Here is an 18,169-nt window from a genome sequence, read left to right as displayed (position 1 = left end):
AATCAGTAAAAGAATGAGCATAAATATTCATTCATTAACTTTCCTTCGGCTCAGTCTCTTATTTATCAGGGGTCACCACAGCGGAATGAACCACCAACATAAATAGTAGTATGCTTATTTAGCCGATTATGTTCATAAATTGTATTTCCAACAAGGGGAAAGTAAAAATGAATATTATTTAAAATATGCAGTGGATTCAGATCAGCATTCTAAATCAAAATTCAGCTTCGTATATTTGCATATTATGTAAGAATAGGTCAAACTGCTTGACATATCCTTGGTGTGTGCATTTGTGTTTGTGTATAATGTGTGCAGTGCATTTAGAGACATGACTCTTTGAAAACAGCAGCAGGGACCAAACGGAGGCCGTATAAGCTACTTACCTGAGCTGACCACTTAATCTGTGCTGAAAGGAGAAAGACAGGGGTCAGCAAGTCACACACTCACTTTTGTTATGGTGGAGACTTTCCATTCACTTCTGTTGATTTTACACTGACTTAGTAAAGGATTTTTGTTTCCCCACCTCTAAACCTGACCATTGCGGAAACCCTTCTGCATTTTTATAGTTAAATTAAGGTTGTTTAGTATTTTAAACCTGGTCACCATATAGCAAACAGAAAGTGACAGATACACACAAATACTCTGTGGGAAAAAAAATTTTAGACCCTTTATTGCACATATTTGTGTGTTTTGCCATCAAACTTGAAAGACTGAAATGTAACACCACATTTAAACTAAATATAAATGTAAGCTCTTGGCCAGATTTGCATAAACAGTTGGTTGGCAGACTGGCTGAATTCTAACAATGAGCTAATGTTTTACCCGACAGACTTCAGTCATTTAGACATATATCGCTATGACTACATTTAAACTTGTTTATATTTTATGAGAATTCATTATGAGGATAACTGAGCTGTTACTGGCTCTGCATGAAATGGATCTAAATGCTACACTTTTTTCTTCACATTCCTCATCAACTGTTTGTCAATGTAAATGTTTCCAGTTTGTTTGCTGGTTATTTTTTTATTGAAAGGTACAGTGTGTTTTAAGAATCTGGGTTGGTAATATTTATTTATGTTTTTAAAATATGTCTCTGGGGTCAGTTGGCATTTCTGTGTGGAGTTTTGCATGTTCTCCCCATGTTTGCGTGGGTTTCCTCCGGGTGCTCTGGTTTCCCCCACAAGTCCAAAGACATGTTGTATAGGTGAATTTGGTAAGCTAAATTATCCGTAGTGTATGAGTCTGAATAAGTGTGTATGGATGTTTCCCAGTGATGGGTTGTAGCTGGAAGGGCACCCGCTGCTTAAAACATATGCTGGATAAGTTGGCGGTTCATTCCGCTGTGGCAACCCCGGATTAATAAAGGGACTAAGCCGAAAAGAAAATGAATGAATGGATTGTTGTTGAGTTTGTGTGTATTGTATTGTTTTGTGTGGTGCTATAATTCAGTAATGTGAATGTTTTGTGTCAGTACAGGTTTCTCCCAGAACATCGTCTGCTCCTCCTCAGTCTATGTGTGATGACAGAGATGTCCTGAACTCGTCTCACCCCTCGTGCACTCTGAGGTACAGAGACTCTTACCTCTCAGCACAGCGACATAGTGACCGATGTCGAACCGCCAGTCATGTGACTTTTGCCCATTACATCACAGAGGACATTTCTCTACTGCAGTCCATGGCAAAGGTACCTCACAACACCATAATCCTAAATAAGACATATGTAACATATTATTTATGTGGAATTTAATAAATACTGCAACTACATCTTATAAAAGTAACAGTTTTATTCTTTATTACTTTTACATTTATTTCTGTTTCTCAGAGTCACACTGTGCTAAGCTTTGACCTGGAGAAGGGTGAAAGCGCTTTAGGTGTCAGCATTGTTAACCTGGAGATTGAAAGCACTGGAGGTCACGGTATCTTCATAAAGGAGATTCAGACAGACTCTGTTGCTTACAGGTATAAACTGACAGTGATGAAGTACAGCACAGCAGAACTTCACTGATTAAAGCACATTTTTCAAAATGAGCACAGGTTAATTTAAAACAATTTTTTCCCCCATCTGTTAGTGACGGGCGTCTCCATGAAGGTGATCAGATTCTAGCAGTGAACGACAAGCTGTTTGATTCCTCTGTAACACACGATCAGGCTGTCCAGATTCTTCAGGAAGCTGCTTCTGTGGTAACATTAACTGTAGCCAGAGAACCAACTCCATCATTCAGCCCTCCAAAGGTGAGCTACGCTCCGGCCTTTATGAACAATTCATTTTAAAGCTCCCTTTTATTTTAATCTCATTACAACCCATCTTTCTGAAATATACCTAAAATAATGTGTACAAAGGCCTGTTGAGACTGTTAAATGTGCCTCTGAAGTGAGCTGAATCATATTTTACCTTATATTTTATACTGTTATGTCTTATGCCTTATAGCTGCCTCACTTTAACTTGCAGCTTAAATCCGTTACAGCTCAGCAGTAATTTGATTACATTACCGCAAACGCAGTACATCTAACATTTGAAGTGTTAGAGGTTTTATGTGAGGTTGTTAGGTTTGGTGTGTGCTTTGAAAGTCTCTAATGTCTCCACTGAAATACTTCTTCTTAATGGTGATATTCTATCTATTAATATAAAATGTAGCTTCCACATTTAGCAAGACTATTTCAATACATTGTTATCTAAATGTTTGGCTTAGATTTTTTTATGTTTTTTGAAGAATTGGTTTAGGCTCAGTAAGGTGTTTTTTTGTTCAAAAAGTCTGTAAAATAAAACAATTCAATTTGAATACATTTTATAATGCACAGTGCTCAGCATAATTGAGTATTATTTGAAATTTAATTTTGAAAATTAATATATTTATCCCTGTCTCACAGTGAATATGGGCAATGTATTTTGGTGCATTCGAAGAAAACAAATTTATCAAACAGAAATATTTATTAAAATAATATTTTAGTCACCAAGCATATTTAGAAATTGAAAGATAATACAATTAAATTCAAGCAAAATATTGCAAAAAAAATTACAACCTAAAAAATGTCAACAAGATTTTTCAATTTTTTGCTTCTCTTGATTTTTCCTGTTTTTTATTTGTGTTTAATATTTTTTTCTAACATATAAATTTGGGTGTACGAGTTTTTGGACCATTATCATAAGTTATTTTGTTAGATAAGCTCCAGATTTGGCTTCAGTACTGACTAATCTAATGTATATGCACAAATATAATATTCCTATTAAAAACATGGAAAAAAAAAAAAACAGATTTGTGAGGGGTGGACGTATATATGCTGAGCACTATAGTATTTCATGTGTTATGGCAAGCTGAAATTTAAACAGGCATGACACCAGATGTTGGTGTCACTTGATCTTTCACAAAAGAACATTTGGAATGTGTTCATTCAGAATATAAATATTTGTCAATATTGTGAAAGTCTTACTTGCTACTTTGCAGACTTAAAAAGTCTGAAATTAAATATTTGTATATCTCAGAAAATCTCATTTAAAGTTGTATTTAACTAAAAGAAAGTTTAAAAATATAGAGGAATATTACATACAGTTGAAATCAGAAATATTAGCCCCCCTGTTTATTTTTTTTTCCCAATTTATGTTTAACGGAGAGAAGACTTTTTCAACACATTTCTAAACATAATAGTTTTAATAACTCATTTCTAATAACTAATTAATTTTATCTTTGCCATGATGACAGTAAACAATATTTGACTGGATATGTTTCAAGACACTTCTTTACAGCTTAAAGTGACATTTAAATGCTTAACTAGGTTAATTAGGTTAACTAGGCAGGTTAGGGTAATTAGGCAAGTTATTGTATAACGATGGTTTGTTCTGTAAACTATCCAAAAAATATAGCTTAAAGTGGCTAATAACTTTGACTCTAAAATGGAATTAAAAAAATTTCAAAATGCTTTTATTCCAGCTGAAACAAAACAAATAAGACTTTCTCCAAAAGAAAAAATATCAGACGTACTGTGAAAATTTCCTAGCTCTGTTAAACATCATTTGGGAAATATTTAAAAAGGAAAAAAAAATCAAAGGGAGGCCAATAATTCTGACTTCAATTCTCCATTATTCTTTTGTCATTACTCAAATAAGGATTTTTTTTATCATGTGAAATTATATTAGGAGAGACAGGCTGGTTTTCATCATATGAAGGTGTCTCAGCAATGGTTTTGAGTCAAATCTCCAAACATTTTTATTACACAGTGTGACATGCCCTGTTAATAGTGAAAATTTTGGAAATGTTCAGTAATTGAGTTTGGGGCTGTATCTAAAAATAAGGCATTTCCTCGTAGTCCTGACCCATATTTTAAATTTGGTTCCCCAGCCTCGACAAATTTATCACATTGAGTTGGAGAATGATGGATCAGGCCTGGGATTTGGCATTATTGGAGGACGGAGTACAGGTACCATGGTCAAAACCATCATACCTGACGGTGTGGCTGGAAAGGTACTGTATGCGACAATGGGTTCATATACGATAGAATTTAATGTATGGCTTTTTGGATGCAAGCAGATGCAGCTTAAAGAAAAATGGTCAAATACCTTGACGTGTTATTGTGTCTGCTCACACAGGACGGGAGGTTACGCAGTGGTGATCTTCTCCTTAGTATCGGGGATGTGGATGTATCTGATATGGGCAGTGAGGAAGTGGCTCATGAGCTCCGTGTCGCAGGTACCCATGTGAGACTCATCATTGCCAGAGAAATCACTGATAGTGACCCCTTACCTGCCTTTGCACAGCAACAGGATACTCAGAAGAAACAGGTGCGCATGAGGGTATGTGTGTGGGTGGATATGGGTATGCGTGTGTACGTTTCTATGTATAAACTGTGATATGAATAGATCACTCAAAAAGTTTTTTCACATACTCACATTCATTGTTTCGTAACCCTTTAGACATTCATTTTATTTGTGATAACAGCAGAATTTTGAAAACTACAGTCTGTTTCTGCCTTATTTATGTTGTTTTTTTTGGTATTTTCCTTCTTATATGAAGCTTGCTTGACAGATCACCAAACTGTTATTGTAACAGACACAGTTATAAAAGATACAGCAAATTATTAGCCCTCCTGTGATTTTTTCTTTTCTTTTTTTTAAATTCCCAAATGATGTTTAACAGACAAGCAAATTTTCACAGTGTGTCTGATAATATTTTTGTCTTCTGGATAAAGTCTTATTTGTTTTATTTCAGCTAGAATTAAAGCAGTTTGATTTTTTTATTTTTATTTTTTAATTATTAGCCCCTTTAAGCAATATTTTTTGGATTGTCTACAGGACAAACCATCGTTATACAATGACTTGCCTAATTAACTTGGTTAAGCCTTTGCACTTTAAGCTGAATAATAGTATCCTACTACTAGAAAAATATCTAGTAAAATATTATGTACTGTCATCAGGGAAAAGATAAAAGAAATAAGTTATTAGAAATGAGTTATTTAAACTATTATGCTTAGAAATGTGTTGAAAAATCTTCTTTCCGTTAAACAGAAATTGGGGAAAAAATACTTTCCATTTAACAGAAATTTACAGGGGCTAATAATTCAGGAGGGCTATTAATTCTGGCTTCAACTCTATGTGTTACCAACCATCATTAAGGCATAATCTATCCAAAAATTAAAAAATGTAAAACCTCATGACGTTCCATGCCTGTCAGGCCTTCTTTGTTTTGTGGAAGGCAAAACTAAATATTTTGAAGAAGGTTGGAAACTAAATGTTTTATTTTCTCTTCCATTCTGTTAATTAAAATAACTGAGGCAGTTATTAGTAGGCAGCACAGTGGCGCAGTGGGTAGCACGATCACCTCACAGCAAGAAGGTTGCTGGTTCAAGCCCCGGTTGGGTCAGTTGGCATTTCTGTGTGGAGTTTGCATGTTCTCCCCATGTTCGCGTGGGTTTCCTCCGGGTTTACCCAATTCACCTATAGTGCATGTCTTTAGACTTTGCTCCGGTTTCTCGCACAGTCTAAAGACATGCGCTATAGGTGAATTGGGTAAACAAAATTGTCCTACGGATGTGTGTGTGAATGCAAGAGTGTATGGGTGCTTCCCAGTGTTGGGTTGTGGCTGGAAGGGCATCCGCTGCGTAAAACATATGCTGGAAAAGTTGGCGGTTCATTCCGCTGTGGTGGCCCTTGAATAATAAAGGGACTAAGACGAAAAGAAAAGAAAATGAGATCAGTAGTATTTGAAAATGTTTTATGATCAGTATTCTTCGAAATAGGTTCTGTTGTGTTTAAGGTTTGACATGAAAAATCTAATGAAATTCTGCTGTAAATTCATCATTTGATCATTTTGCATAAACTGTCATTTTGGATTTCACAAAAGAACAGACATATACATTTGTGATGACATGAGGGTGAATAAAGGATTCATTTAAATTTAAAGATAATTAAATTAAAACTATATAACACACTCATTTGTTTTTTTATCCAAAAGATGGGAGGAAAATCCAGAGAAATATACAGTATATAATAAAAAAATAAAGGTAAATCAACAACAGCAGCAAAATAAAGTTAAAACATGAACTTGAAGCAAAAAAACTGATTTCGTAGGGCCCTGCCCATTGTTATTATGTAATTCATTTCACTGTATTATGTTTTATAAACTCAATATTTTGTGTAGAATCAGTAATAAATGACGCATTATCTTTCTACAGGATACAGTTGAGCAAAAGGGAAAAAAAGGGAACACTGTGGATAAGGATGGACAGATTCGCGTTGGAGGTCACATTATTGGTGTAAGTAAAATATAGATATTTGTTTTTCCTTCCATGGTTATTTTTGCTTTCCTTGTATGGACATGTGAAGTAAACTGTAGCATAAGTAGCAGTATTATGTGTATGTGTTTACTGTATGTGGTCTCGGTGTACCAAATACACCTCTCAAACGTACTATTACAAGCCATTTTTAACTGTAAAACCTTTTTTACTCCATAATGAAAACAGCTCAAAGAGATTGAAGTATGTTTCATCATTTAAAACGGCAGAATATTTCTATGAGTGTTTATTGGGGTATATTTAGAATAAATAGTCTGTATAGTACAAAAAAACTTTCATCTATAGAAAGACCCCATAAAATGTGTGTGTGTGAGAGACTGTTGTGTGGCAGATTATTTTTATTATAGTGTTTGTTTTAGTCTGAATGGTAGTGTCATGTATGACTAATAGCATTGCTGCTTGTTTTATGTTTGTATTTGTGTAAATCTGTCATTAGTCCAACCCTCATGTTCTGTTATAGGGTCTCAGAGACCCCCGAGCCATTTTGGAATCTTGAAAAAGTACTTAACATCGAATTGTCAGGTTAATACTTCATGACATTTCTAATCAGAGCTTATTATAAAGAGAATTTCATAACACACTTCAAACGTCCTCGATAAAATATTGCATTAGTTATGTTTGGGGTTTTAAAGACCTCAGATATGAAACATTAAATGATCCATAAAACATTAAAGAGATTTTGTGACTAGTGCTCACACTGCATAAACACACTTTTGTCAGTTGTTTATTGTCATTTCTTTTATTGTATTTTTTTTTTTTTTTACCAAAGTCAAGTTGAGCATATACAATAATACTGAAAAGTATACTAGTAGCATTTCTTAAAAAATCAAAGCATGCATAGACAGATTGTTTGTGAAGTGTCAATGTTTTAATAGTAATGTTGTAGCCAGAGTTATTTAGCATAAAATAAATGCATAACTTAAGTGCATAATTAATAATTATGGTTAAAAAGAATAAAGAACGGTTAGAAAGTGGTTGTTTAGGATTGCAACAATTTATCTTAACTCACAGAAATACTGAAAGATCTCATCTGCAGCTGTTTCACACTAATTGAAGATGAAGCCATATGTAACACTGTAATAAAGTTATATTATAATGGGTTTTGTGCATAAAAAAGATGTAAGATTAGGTATGTTCCTAAATGATTGCTAATGATAAACTAAAACAGTAGCAGTTTATACTCATTAGATAGTAAAATATGGCTGTCAAATGTAATGTTAAATGACTCTAATTGTCCATTTTACCCTCAAAGCCATTTTTCCATTTAATATCTGACATATTGGGCCTGTAGTACTTGAGATGGGATCAAACAGAAATGGGCTATTGACCATTTCTAAAGGCTACAGTATTGTTTTTTTTTTAAATCATTTTAAAGTGAAATAAACATGTTAAAAGACATTGAAATGAAAGGTTAATTTTAAAGAGTGTGAGGGACAACAATGACTTGACTATGTGAACAATTGTGAATAATTTGAGTGCCAAATGACAGATTTCCCACTTTGTTTTAAATATGACTTGATGATTTTGCCTTAACAAAGATGTTGATCTGAAATCTATGAAGCTGCGTGTCACAATGTTTGGCTGAACAAAAAAATAATAGCTCTAAAACCCCAAATCAGAAAAAGTTAGGACAGTATGGAAAATGCAAATAAAAAAGAAAGTAGTGATTCTATATTTAATTTGACTTGTATTTATTGCAGACAGTACAACAAACATTATTTAATGTGTTCCTTGTGATTTTTTTTGTTTTGTTTTTTGTTTTTTGTTTTTAAATAAACAACAAACAAACAAAAATAAAAACAGAAACTTACATGCTTTAATGCTTTAACCAGTTACTAAATTGCTGAATAATATCCACAAGATGGATGTAAACATAACCAAATTGGAGCTCTGACAGGGATATGATGATTTAAAATGACTGAAAAATGGCTGCAGGTGAAGTAAATGGATCGCAAGTGCCCACAATTTACATTGTGATCATATCTTTGTTCTCTTAATAGGTGATTCAAATATTCATAACTTGAAACAGAGATCTCAGTGTAGCTAGCGTTTTTTTGGGGGGGTTGACGGCAAGGTTTCTGCACCAGATAAGAGACTGAAAACATTCAATTGTTTAACCTATGCTTTGGGTCCATCCTGGCCTGGCAGCATATATGGTCAGATCAGGCCTGGTACATACATGAATATAATCTTAATCTTGCAGGCATACAAAGTGATACTTATAAAGTAATTAGGACTTAACTTGTCTAATTTTAAAGAAAAAGAGAAATCAGATCTTCTGGGTGCCTAACATTCACCTCCTGGCCTCTAGCAGTGCAGTTACTTAAGTCCTTAATAGGTTCTAGAAAGCAAAGGGACAAGCAGCGGCCTTCCAAAGATTCTCCTTCATCAACCCCATGCCATCTCTGCAGCCCTCTGCATCACAGTAGTGTTCAGCAGTTCCCAGTGAGTTCATATTTCAGAGACTAACCAAGAACGCAGCAGCACCAGAACGCTCGTCCTCTCAAAGGAGGGCTCAAGAACAGTCAGTTCAGTTGTTCCTTGTTTGTCCACTTTAGGGCCATATAAATGCCAGAGACTGGTCTCGAGAGGTTGGTTTCTTTAGTAGATCATCAATCAGCATGGAAACATCTGTTACTATAAGGTTACTATAAGCGTGTCTTAGTTTCTCTGTCCTGCTGACAGTAGAAGTTTTAATCTCCTCTTCTTCAATTGACCCTTTCGCAGCAGTTTGAATCAGAGGTGATCCAGTCAATCATAACAGAAATGTTATGTGCCCCTGTTACTGTCCACCATGTTGTCCGAGAGGCATCGTAGTAGAGTAACATTGCCAATTAATTTGAAAGATGGTGACAATGTGCTCGTATGGGACTTGCAATGCACACAGCAGGTACACAAAGAGTCTGGGCAATATAAAATTGAATCTTTCCAGAAACCGAAGTAGATGGATTACCATCAACTGTCAATCAATGGTGCTGTCACTACTGCTAAACAAATTACTTGAAAAGTGAGGACTCGAGACAAATGAACTAATCATTTCTGGTATTGAACTGGGACAGTGCACGTAACTTTAGTTTATGGAAATATGATTTGTGATGTGGTAAAAAACAACAACAGTTAACTATCTAAGAAGTCGGAAGATGACAAGTGAGATGAGCTAACTGAATAGCCTGGGGACCCAGATAAACGATGAATTAATCTTTACTGTCTCTTCTAATTTCATAGATGCATTAAAGTTTTGTCTTGTTCGAGACGCCCCATTTGTGTGTTTGTGAATTATATTATGGAATCAACATGGAATATTTTAACTATATTCAAAAAATCCAAACTTCTCATCAGGAGATTGCAGGCTTTATCTTCAATCGTTTTTTTTATATTCATTTCGAGTTATTGTCACATCCTGAACATACTTTTTGTATGCATATTGTAGTTCTTTATGTCTGCTTCTGTCTGTAATCAGAATGTCACTTTTTCAGAAATTACTCACTATTTCCCTTGGTGGTACACGAAAGCTTGTCAGACAAAGAGAAGCGCAGACAGGGTTTGCGAAGGGTCAATTAAATTGCCTACAGTGTGCAACCTTGTAGTAGGCTCTTGAGTATGAAGCAAGAAATGGGCTCTCTTGGGCAAGGAGGCTGTAAAACATGTTCCTCCTCCTGAGAAAGACTGAAGATTTTCCAGATGGCACTACATTGTTTTAAAGAAGCATGGGGGAGTTGTGCCTAGTTGTCTGCTACTCAACCTGAGCACCTGATAAGCCCAGGAAAACCCCCAGACTTTGGGTTGGGTTTTGATAAATGTGAGTGCTAAGCATGGCAAACTGGATGAACTGTATGCTTAAAGTGAACACAACATTGTGCAGTGATCGCATTCTCACAGCTTGTTTCCATTCCAGCCATGAGTGTGTCTTTAGAGAGAGCATCTTTTCTTTGTGGCCAGATTTTGGAGAAAATATTCAGTATTGAAACCATCATCAGTCAGTGACATATTATTTCTGCAAATAGGTTGTTAAAATGTTTGCAGTAGCTATAAAGCCAGCAGTTTTCATTTAATCATATTTTTTTGTTTATACTTTTGTGTAACAGATGGTTTAGTGTGTTTTTTTTTTTTATCCGAGGCTTATTTTATCCTGCGCTTTGACATTGAAATATGTTTAAAAACGTCTTTATATTTGTTCGATAAATGAAACTCTTTTTAGCTATCATTTTGTATTTGTTATCCTCAGTCTCTCTGTGTGTCTTTTAAGGAAATTTTAAATGTGAGATTCTGGAAACCTGATCTAAATTTAGCATGATCAGTCAGATCATGAAGAAAATCATTCAGAGTTTTGAACACAGAGTGAATCTTAAATTGGAGCCAGGGGGGCGAAGCCATGAAAATAAACAAAACAAACAACAAACAGTAGCACTCATTTTCATTTTTTTGATAGTCAAAATTGTTAAAAAATAACAATGTGATAAAATATTTTGTTTGTGGAAGCTATGAGATATTACCATTTAAAGTTATCATAAAAAATACTTTTATTCATCATAAATACAGTTAATTATGAAAAAGTAATTTCATTTTAATATATGAATATGAAGAAAAAGTGTGAATTAGTATATGAAAATAGACAGTCCTTCTTTCTATTATTATTATTAGTAGTAGTAGTAGTAGTAGTAGTAGTAGTAGTAGTAGCAGTAGTAGTAGCAATAGAAGTAGTAGTAGTAGTAGTAGCAGTAGCAGTCGTAGTAGTATTTTATAATAAAAATTGTATGTAATATTTTATTTCTGTATTAATATTATTTAACTTGTCTGTGTGTGTTTAGGTGGATGGTAAAATTCAATATGACAGCTGTAAACAAAATCCAGAGGAGATTCTGCTTGTAACTGGCCAACAAGTGGAGCTCCATCTTCCGAAAAAGTGCTCACCATGTGGAACCCAAACAACCCCCTCTACGTCCACAAACTCCCAGAGACCCTTGACCCCTCTGGGTCTCCTCCCCCCTCCTCTGCCTCCACGTCTGCCAGAGCAAAAGCCAGTTCTGCCCCCAGGGAAAGTTTTCTACACTGAACGCCGGGACTTCAACTTCAACAAAGAGTGCTGTTAGTGAAACTCGTCACTTAGGTTTATTTACATCCATTCACACTGTGCTTGATTCATGAGTTTTGCTTCACTTTGGCCTGTTCCCTGTGTGAAGTCTCAATAACTCTGTGATTCTAATAACAGCTTCTGTTTCTGCTTGTTTACTTTATGACCTCAGTTAGATCAACTCAAACCTGCTGTTTACTGTCCAAGACGGAGAGTAGAAACCACAAGTCCTCATGTAAGAACACAACACATCAGATTAAAGGGATGTTCTAGGTTATTTACAGTTTAATTTCTATGTAGTCAATTATCACTCATGTCTCAGGTTTGTTAGTGCACTGATAAAACGTCTAATTTATTGATATATTTCAGATCAATGCTTCAAATCATGTATTTTGCAAAAATTTTAATACTGCAAGTAGCAGAACCTGTAAGTATGGCATTTGCTAAGGAGCAAGCAGGGCCATGAAAATGAGCTAAACCCAAAGTTAACTTGAGTTTTATATAGTCTAGGTCAGTGGTTCTGACCTTTTAGATTCTTAATTTTTAGATTAGATCCTTTTAGATTTTAGATTAAATTTGCTAGTTAATAACCTACTGTGGAACTCTGAATCTGCGTCTCATTTCGGAGTCTGCTACTGTCCACCGGAGGTCGCATTTCAGTCACAGACGCATGCTTTGTGAGCCTTTCTGAATGAATGAATGAAATACGCGGTTTTCCACCAAGTCAACCCTGGGTGCTGATATATAATTGTCTAAAGTGGCATTTGACTGGTTTAAAAGAACAAAGACAAACATTGCAGCATGTAACGCACATTTTCAAAGCAGAATATCTGACTACAGCATTGTTTTTCAGATAAACAAGAATGTTCACTTAGCATGTTTCTTAAATATCTGCAAACATATTATGGTATTTTTATGCTTTAGAAGAGTCAACAACTTACATACAGCACCTTTAAGAATGTCAACAAATATTTAAAAATGTATTTCTTTCCACCTCAACAGTGTAGTGAAAGATACTAATTTTTCCTTGTTGCCACTTTTGTCTTATGACAAAAACTGTAGTATAATTGAATTTGGTCTCAGGAAAATTTTAAACATTGAAAAAACTATTCTGGGTGCCTGACCAAAATAAAGACACAACACCATTATATAATTACCGTTTTCATTATTTACATAAAAAAATAATGATAATTGACATCAAGTCGCAAATGCTGCCCAAAAACATTAAAAGGTCAGTTCCCTCAAATTGAAAATGCTTTCATCTTTACTCAGCATCCTGTCTGTTCATATGGATTTTGTTTTAAATATATACTGTAAATTCAATGTTTTCAGATTAAAAATATTTTAATTTGTGTTTTGTTGTGTGGAACGACATGGGGTGAGAAATTATTTTTTTCATTCTGGGATGAATTGGCTCTCTAAGTGTGGTTTATTTATGAACTAATTTCGAGAGGATCACGTGCTTATGATCAACACTGCTGGCTCCTCATTAGCTCCGTAATGTGACCCATCAGATAATTACGGAAGCATTATAAATAACCAGAGTTTTCCACTCCAGTTATCTTCGTCTTGAAGCTTCCCCCTCCTTCCACCCCTACTTCCTCCCTCTTTTTTCCGATAGGGCGACACGGTGGCCCAGTGGCTAGCACTGTTGCCTCACAGCAAGAACACCGCTGGTCCAACCTCCTATCAGGCTGGTTGGTGTTTCTGTGCGGAGTTTACATGTTCTCCCCGTGTTCGTGTGGGTTTCCCCCGGGTCCCCCGGTTTCCTCCCACCGTCCAAAAACATATACCATAGCAATAGATTAAACCAAATTATCACCAAAAACAACCCTAGTTTACACTTCTTACGCGGTGACAAGCAGGGGAGTTCTCGAGACCTACCTGAGCTCGAACTTCCCTCTCGCCCTTCTAACGGGAGGGAGCCCCGGGCTCGAGGATATTACGAGCTCAGGGCTCTCTCCTGGGACAGCATGCCAAATACGCTTTATTGATTATCAGCTAAGTGTGAACTCTTGAAACTGTAAATAATCCAGAATACTCCTTTAAGATGTCTCTAGTTTGCTTGATACTTTCTGGAATAGATATGAGTAGATATGCAGTTGACTCTATCACAAATTTACTGGCAAGATAAAAAAACTTCAGTCACTTCAGTCTTTTCGTTTAGTTATTAGCTGTGTGATGCTTGTAAAATTTGGTTTCAGGCTGCAAACTGTCTGACGATGAGGAGAAAACACTGAAGGAAAAGTGGCAAAGCAAACTGGGTCCTCAGTATGAAGTCCTGGTGCGTCTCATTTGTATTCTGTCCTGTTTAGCTGACTGTTATTTTCCATGGCTGAGATTTCTAAGCATGTGTCAGCATGTTTATGTTCATTGTGTGTCTCTTCATATGCCTTTTTGTTTCTAATGTATATTAATATGTAGATGCTACTATGCTTGTATTTACATTGGATTTGCATTGCATTTATGTGCAGGTGACCCAGGTAGAGAAATTCATTGAGAGCAGTGGTCTTGGTGTTAGCTTGGAGGCTAAAGAAGGTCATCACTATATCTGCTCAATACTGCCAGAGGGTCCATTAGGAAAAAAAGGAATCATACGTCCTGGAGACGAACTGATAGAGGTTTCCTCAAGTAGTATTCATATTTCTATTAACACTACTGAATTTATATACCTGAAAAAATAAGCTAATGAAAACATTGTATTTGGTTATACTTGAAAGTCAAACAAGCATTACATACAGATAATACTGTTGTTTATAGATTACGCTGTTGTAATCCCTTATCATAAACCCTGCTAACGCATGCATGCATAATAGCAGAAAGGGCTCATCTTTCTTTCTGCATTCTGCTTTTTTATGCATAGCACTTTATTCAGTGCTGACTGCACATGAATATCAATCATGACAGCTATTTAAAAATAGCCCTTCCTTCCTGTCAGTAGAAAAGCCCAGAGGATCAGTTCAGCAGAATGAGCGACTTGATGTGTTTGTTCTGTCTGTAGGTGAACGGCTTTTCTCTGATTGGTGAGACACACAAGGAGGTGGTGAGCTTGCTTAAGGAACTGCCTATGAATGTTTGTGTGGTTTGCAGTCGTCTCATCCCACCCACAGTCAGTGAGGAAGAAGATGATGATGTTCAGCTCACACTCAAGGAGCTACTTGCAGAATTTAATGAAAAGGTTTACTTTGGATCTTTGCATTATGATGTTTAAAAGACAATTACATCCATGTACTGTAACCATTGAGCTCAGGTATGTCCTGTTTTCACTGATCCTCCTTGAGATATTTCTACAACTTTACTGGAGTCCACCCATGGTCGACTAGTTAATCAGACATGATTTTTAAAGGCACACACCTCTCTATACAATTAGCATTGAATTTTAGCGGACAAACCAAGCCATGAAATCCAAGGTTGACCTTCAAAACAGAATTAAATCAAAGCACAGATCTGGGCAAGGACTCAGAAAAACATTGGAGATACATGCTCATGGCAGGGCTTCATTGGTGCCAGAACAAGCCGGTGCCTGATCTGGCACCTCCCCAACCCTCTTCACTTTCGTCCGCGACACCTCTCCCTCCTCTGGTAACATGCCGGATCCGTTACCCCAATTTGTTCCAAGACCTCGCAATTTACAAATTAAGCACTGGCTCAAGGCTACATTTTTGAGAATATGTGCCCAGGCCATTGCTGCTTCCAAGCCACTGTGTGTATTTTTGACAATCTCAAATATGTTACTGGGGCACATTTTCTTATATGTGCCATTTACACATCCTTCTTATAAATCCACCAGAGGCCGCTGTGTACATTTCTGTCAATCCCAATGTCCTTCTCGCTCCAGTCAATAAGAGACGCTGGTTTCATGCATATATCAGCGTGCTATCGACTGACTCACCCACCCCCTTCTCTAAACCCAACCAATAGTCTTTTCAAACGCAAACTAGAATAGAAAAGCTGCTGTCACGGGTGCATGATTTATCATGATTTCACTCAGATTTATTTTTTTGATTCTGGATTTGGGTGTTTAATTTGGTTTTTAGAAGCATCCTTCTCCTCAAGTCTGACATATGAGTTGAGATACAGAGCAAACTTTTTGCTCTGGAAAAGCTGTCCATACGGAGGTAAACATTCAGCAGTAGTGCGAAAAAGAACAGAAGTTCATACAATGCAGCCAAACATAGCCCCGGGCACATATTTCACAGTTTCCAAAATTGTAGTCCAGGGCACATATCCCCAATGAGCCTGTGTGGAAAATAATTTTTAAAAAGCCAATTGACAGTTCACCTTGAGTTTGCCAAAAGACATCTGAGGGACTTTCAGACCGTTAGAAACTAAAATTTCTGGTCTGATAAAACAAAGATTGAAAAATGTTGTGCACCACAGCCAGAATGGCAAAAGAGTTGCTACGGGACAACTTTTTGAATGTCTTTGAGTGGCCCACCCAGAGCCCAGACTTAAACCTGATTGAACACCTGTGAAGTGATATGAAAATGGCTGTGAACAAATGCTTCCCATCCAACCTGATGTAGATTGAGAGGTCCTGCAAAGAAAAATAGGAGTAACTATCCAAAAATAGGTGTGCCAAGTTTGCAACATCACACCCAAAAACACTTGGGGCTGTAATTGCTGCCATTGCTGCTTAAGCAAAAACCTGAGCAAAGTCAATAAATACTTATGTATATGTGATTTATCACTGGTATTTTTTCTTTTTTTAAATTAGCGAAGATTTGCAGATTATCATTGTGGGACATTGTAGATTTTTGGGTAAAATAATGAATTTAATTTGAACATAATAGTTACTATGAACATAACTAAAATAGTTATTATAGTGGTACCATTATTTTATAGATTATAATTTTTCTATGCAAATGTGAATTCACAGATGTAATTAATCTCATGACACACATGTATCAGGGGAAATTACATTAAAGCTTGCTTTAAGTGCCATAAACCATAAATGCTTGTCAAGATATGTTTCTAAGACAATTGTGCAAATTATAAAAACACATCAAAGTAGGCACTGTTGCTTTTAATATCAATTTAAAATACAATAACTTTTCATTTAACTGTAGTTGACATGCAATTAAGTATCCACAAACCTAATTATAGTCTTTTAAAGTTTTTTTTTTTTCATAACAAGTATGATTTAAAAAGTCTTTAAAGTCCAGAGTATTTATTCTCCCATATGTTCATTCTCCCATAAACTCATATGGTTGATTTTCCTCCTTGAAACACAAGGGGGGTGGAAATTACAGGGGCTGGTGAATACAGGAATACATGAGTTATTTGAATGTATAAAAAACACATTTAAATTGTCCTACAAATGGTACTAACAACAAAATGCCTTGAATGACCAATCATGGGTCATTCAATTGTTTTTGGCAATCATGTACTTCCAAAAAAACATGTAATAATGTGAAGAATGTAAAATTACATAATAAACATTTGCTTGTCTTTCTAAATGAGCTAAAATATGTTGCAAAATAATTCTGATCGCATTTTCTCACAGGCCGAGCAGAACTTATTTGGGAGCTTCTTTGCACTCACAGAGGAGGATTTAAAGTCAGAGGCTCCTGTTCTGTCCCATCAGGCCATGTGGGAGAACGAGATTGAAGTTTATGAGCTGCAGAAAGGCGATTCTGGCTTGGGATTCAGTATACTAGACTACCAGGTGTGTGAGTGTTTATTTACCAGTACGCCAACAACATAAGAGCAGCAGAGTTTGAGCTCCTCACGAGTTGGTTCGGGGAGTCCCAGTTGGTTTGAAATGCCTCTACAAACATGGCAGCAGTGTCTCCTAATTTATTACTATTCTTGCCTTTCTCTCCTGTGCTGTCACTGTCTGAAACTCTCTCAGGACCCTGTGAACCCAGGCCGTACTGTGATAGTGATCCGCTCTCTTGTACCAGGCGGCTTGGCAGAGAGAGATGGGCGCTTGTTGCCAGGCGACCGCTTGATGTTCGTGAACGAGACTGATTTGAGCCACGCGAGTCTGGCTCAGGCCGTTCATGTTCTCAAGAGCACTGCTTTGGGAACTGTACGCATTGGAGTTACCAAACCTTTACCGGTAAATACCTCCATTCATACTGTATGTGTGGAAATGTAAATTTATTTCTCAGGTCGTCTGAGAATATCAGGTGAAGTTTTATTTACTAGAACTCAGCTCAGTCTACATAAAGTTAACCTGTATGATTGCAGCGATATAAGCATGTTTATCAATTAGCATCAGTAATGGCTAATTCTCTGACTGGTAGTATCCCAGCAAACAATTTTGTGTTTAATAGATGTCAAATATACAGTTGAAGTCAGAATTATTAGC

General features: G+C 36.2%; 1 protein-coding gene across 1 annotated transcript in view; it reads left to right on the top strand.

The window, feature by feature from the left end:
• Positions 1–18,169, top strand: part of si:dkey-92j12.5 (multiple PDZ domain protein) — a 66,650-nt gene that overhangs the window by 4,169 nt on the left and 44,312 nt on the right. The window contains exons 4-16 of the mRNA XM_056453435.1: positions 1,477–1,683; positions 1,822–1,958; positions 2,069–2,231; positions 4,334–4,456; positions 4,582–4,773; positions 6,663–6,743; positions 11,591–11,867; positions 12,026–12,088; positions 14,058–14,137; positions 14,328–14,474; positions 14,855–15,031; positions 17,360–17,521; positions 17,708–17,917. Of these exons, the coding sequence (XP_056309410.1) occupies positions 1,477–1,683; positions 1,822–1,958; positions 2,069–2,231; positions 4,334–4,456; positions 4,582–4,773; positions 6,663–6,743; positions 11,591–11,867; positions 12,026–12,088; positions 14,058–14,137; positions 14,328–14,474; positions 14,855–15,031; positions 17,360–17,521; positions 17,708–17,917 (2,019 nt within the window). The remainder of the gene's footprint in view (positions 1–1,476; positions 1,684–1,821; positions 1,959–2,068; positions 2,232–4,333; positions 4,457–4,581; positions 4,774–6,662; positions 6,744–11,590; positions 11,868–12,025; positions 12,089–14,057; positions 14,138–14,327; positions 14,475–14,854; positions 15,032–17,359; positions 17,522–17,707; positions 17,918–18,169) is intronic.

The sequence above is a fragment of the Danio aesculapii genome, chromosome 1, assembly GCF_903798145.1.
Source record: "Danio aesculapii chromosome 1, fDanAes4.1, whole genome shotgun sequence".
Taxonomy (NCBI): Eukaryota; Metazoa; Chordata; class Actinopteri; order Cypriniformes; family Danionidae; genus Danio; species Danio aesculapii.
Note: the sequence above shows the minus strand (reverse complement) of the source record. Positions and strands in the feature narration are given on the sequence as shown.